Source organism: Fulmarus glacialis, unplaced genomic scaffold (assembly GCF_000690835.1).
Source record: "Fulmarus glacialis isolate BGI_N327 unplaced genomic scaffold, ASM69083v1 scaffold7881, whole genome shotgun sequence".
In the NCBI taxonomy this organism is placed as follows: Eukaryota; Metazoa; Chordata; class Aves; order Procellariiformes; family Procellariidae; genus Fulmarus; species Fulmarus glacialis.
In genome coordinates, this window is record NW_009193356.1 from 49235 (window position 1) to 53216 (window position 3982).

A 3982-nucleotide genomic window follows, 5' to 3' on the forward strand; every position below is an offset into this window, starting at 1 on the left:
TTTTTTAAGCTTCTGATAAAACATCACATGAAATGTAATGTTCATGCAGTAAAGCCTGATTTAGATGATGTAGCTGTTTGTTTCTGTACTGGTGTGCGGGTTTTGTAAGCATCTGGGAATTACTGAGTGCTAAAGCAAGTGTTTCTTATTGTGTTATGGCATAGGAGACACACAGTTGTCAACATCAAACTCTGAGTAAACTTAAAAGGTCTCTTATTAAAATGTTTGTTTCTTTTTCCCCACATCGCTTTTCAGGTTGCAAAGGTGCTAAAGCATGGCTGACTTGGATCACAACCTCAGTCTTGCAGATGCTCTGACAGAGCCACCTCCCGAGATTGAGGAAGAAGTGAAAAGGGACTTCATTGCCACTCTGGAAGCAGAGAAATTTGATGATGTGGTCGGAGAAACAGTAGATAAAACAGACTATGTTCCTCTGCTGGATGATGATGATGCAAAAGATGGGAGCCAGGAACCAAAAAGCAAACCCCATGCAGATGGTATTCAGGTGGAACGTAAGTGTCTAAAGCACAAGACCAAAAAGCTGTATCACTTAAGCATCAGAGAACGCGTTTGCTTATTGTAGTACTGCTAGGCCTGCTGAAACAGGACTTTTATATGTTGCTGGTTTTAGTTTGAACAATTTATTTTAAAAGTAAAGGTTGAGATCAAATCCTGTTTCTTGCTTTTCTATTCTACCTTCTGTTCAGTTCTTCAGCCTGTAAAATAAGCTATCATTACTAGTCCACAGAAGATGCTATTTATGTTAATATTTTGTGGGCTGCCTTGGGCTTCTTAGCACTGTCCAAAGTGTGTGACTGCTACACTTATATATACAGTGCTTTCCATCTCAAAATACTAAACTGTGCAAGATACCACCACTCTGGGTAATGACAAATCCAAGGTGTAAAGATCGATGACTTGCTGTTGCTGGTGAGGTCTGCAGGTCAGCGTCTTCATAAGGTCCACACTGTTTGGGAGCTTCAGACTTGAATGTTTAATAACTAAAGCTTTGTTTCCTCACTGATCCGAGGGTCTACTTATTTTGATTTCTTGCTGCATATATATCCTGGTTATGTGCATATATAGTAAAATGTGGTGCTGGTTATGAACATTTACTAGCCCAGTTGATATTTATTAGTGTTAGTAGCTTTATCAGAAACTACTTAGGAAAAAGGAGAGGTTTAAACAGATACTTGCTTCCCTAGCTGAGTAAAAAGGAAAACAGTGAGATCTGGGGGTCATCCATTAGGTTTTTTTCTCAGTAAGCAATTTAAATTCTTTGTATCTTTGCCTGTGTGGTGTTCCCCCCCTTGGGGGTCATCCATTAGGTTTTTTTTCTCAGTAAGCAATTTAAATTCTCTGTATCTTTGCCTGTGTGGTGTTCCCCCCCACCCAGCCAAGTGGGGCTACTCACATGTGACAAGTAGTGCCTTGATTTTTTTTTTTTTTTTTTTATTTTTTTGGCCTTGATTTATGCTGTGTAAAAGAAGAAAATGTTTGCTCCCAGACAGGTAACCTGATGACTTCTTTCAGAAGAATATTTTTTCTTTTTTTTGCCTTAATCTTGATGCTTATCAGCATTGATGAAAGTGGGATGTGCACAAGAACTGTAATGATCACCCATCAGAATAAACAGGACCTCCAGGACCACAGAATGGGGAATTATACAGTGGGGATTTCCGGTCTGTTTAAGGCGCTTATTTGCATTGTTTAGAAGTGTATAGAGTGCCCTGTAATACAGAAAATGTAATTTTGAAATTTCCATACTGACATAGTTCATTAAATGGTAACAAACAAGTAGGAAGGATGGAAGTGGGCAAAGAGACTATAAAACTTTGAGCTTTGGTCGATTCAGATGTGTATTATTCTATTCAATTATAGCACCTCTAATGGTAGGTGTTTTATATTTTAGTGTTGCAGAAGTGGGAGTAACAGAGAAACATGAAGACTTGTTAACACTTTTGCATGTGGTTTAAGGATATTTTAAAATAATGCTTTGTTCTAGCAGTTACAGGTTCTAAAACACTTCAGCACAAGAATTTCTCAGTTAGTGTTAAAATCATGATACAATATTAGTTTAAAATGCAAGTTCCTTAAGTTGTGCCCTCCCAGATGTGTATCCCTTGAACATTACCATCATAACTCACTATTTCAAATAACTTCAGGTTCTTGAAGCAGGTATAACGAGGCATTTTGGGTTTGCTTAGTAATTAGAACTCGCTGAACTGCCCTGTGAGAAAACTGCCAGTTCCCGTGTGCAGAACTGAGGCAGAGATACTGGGGTGCTAATACAGGTTACCTTTGGGCCAGACTCTTCTCTTATTTGCATCTCTTGGCTTTTCTAACCCCCTTCCCCTCCCCAGTGCCTCCCTTGGCTGTACGACCAGGTGTTTGTCTGCTTGAGCGGAACTTCTTTCTCTCCTACGTGGCAAAGCAGGGGGATGCAATTTCTTGTTCTTGGTTTGGAGATTTGTTTTTCCCTTTTTTGGGATAGCTGGAGAACAGTTATGAGCATTACCTAAATCTTTGGCAAGATGAAGACAAGACCCTAACTGAAGAAATTGGAGAGCTTGCTTGCCTTGAGTGTGTAAGATAATGTTTTTCAGTTTTCCCAGCTTGTACCAGGAGGGGAAGGGCTACCAAGCTCCACAGTTTAAAACAGTCAGTTTACTACAGGCCAGTTTTAGGATTTGATCCTGTTATGTCTTAATTTGCCTGATCTGTTTTTCCCTGAAGTGATAAGGATACCTATTCTTCCTATGAGATTTCTTCAATGTTTGTAACTTTAAAAAAATGCAGTAAAGCTGATGTTCTTGCTTTTATTGAGGCTCTAGAATAAATGAGCCTGGGTGAGATATTGCAAGGTCCTAATGGGGGTGTTAGGTGTTGTTCTAGTGCAGTGCTTTGAGTAGAACGTGAAGTTTTTGGGGAGGGGGGGACTGCTAAGTGAAAGGCAGCAAGAGTTCCATGTCCCTGACTCCAAATATGACTGCAAATAGCTTTGTTTTCCTGAGGGAGAAGCTTTCATGGATTGGGCTTTTCAGCCCCCGCTTGTTAATTTATTTATGTTAAAAGGCACGAATGTGTTCAGACAGCACGGTCTCTGCTACTGAGATTGCCTTTCCCCAGTCAGAAGAGGTTTAATCATATGTCCCGTCAGGCTCTAGCTATTCCATCTCTGCTCAAGGTTTTTCTTTTACTTTTTTCCTAAACCCAGGACCCAGGTTAGACAAGTTTAACGATCAGATGGGCCCCCATCATGTACCTGGGTGAACCATGTGACTACAGAGATAGAGAAGAGGAGGGAGACAGGATGAGCAGTTGTATGGTCACCTACAAATTTGTCCTAGAATAAAGCTCTAATAACAGTTAACTTTTAAAGTTGGAAAGGCATAGCTTAAGAAGAAGGGGTTTTACTCTTTCTAGCACCTGAATGGATGTCAAAATTGGCAAATTCTGGGGTAATCCTCTGGTGACATTGTGGGCTTTACATAACACTGAAGGATTGCTTTGGGTGTGTGCTACACTGTTTGCAGCTAGCTTTCCTTATCTAGTTCCAACGCTCCAAGGAATTTAGAGGATACTGTGGAGCTTCCAATTAAAGTCATGGAGGCTGTAGCAGCAGTTTTCGTTAGGGTGCTCATGTGAGGTAAGGGATACGCATCCTGAAGTGCGAAGCAAGAGATGTTTGGGTGGGAGCAAGTTCCAACTGAAAGGAAAATACTGTGCTTTAATAGCTTGCAGCAGGCAGCAGTGCTCCTGTGAAATGTTTTAGTTCAAGTGAGGACCAATATTGTTTCTGAAATGTTTGATTGTGTTGTTGTTGAGGAACTGTGTACAAAGCTAGGTCTGCAGCATAACTGTTCGTGGCCTTGTACACAGTAAATACATGTTTTGCATTCTTGCAAAACTCGGTTCACAAACTTGGTGATGAGTCTTAACTTTGTAGTTTTTTTTTTTTTTTTAATTGGTGAAGAATAAC

General features: G+C 40.2%; 1 protein-coding gene across 1 annotated transcript in view; it reads left to right on the top strand.

Annotated features, from left to right (window-relative positions):
- Positions 1 to 274: 274 nt before the first annotated feature.
- The window catches only part of LOC104083789 (microtubule-associated protein 4-like), a gene marked incomplete at its 3' end in the record, with an annotated part of 10761 nt that continues 7053 nt past the window's right edge, over positions 275 to 3982 (top strand). The window contains exon 1 of the mRNA XM_009587412.1: positions 275 to 512. Coding sequence (XP_009585707.1) covers positions 275 to 512 — 238 coding nt within the window. The remainder of the gene's footprint in view (positions 513 to 3982) is intronic.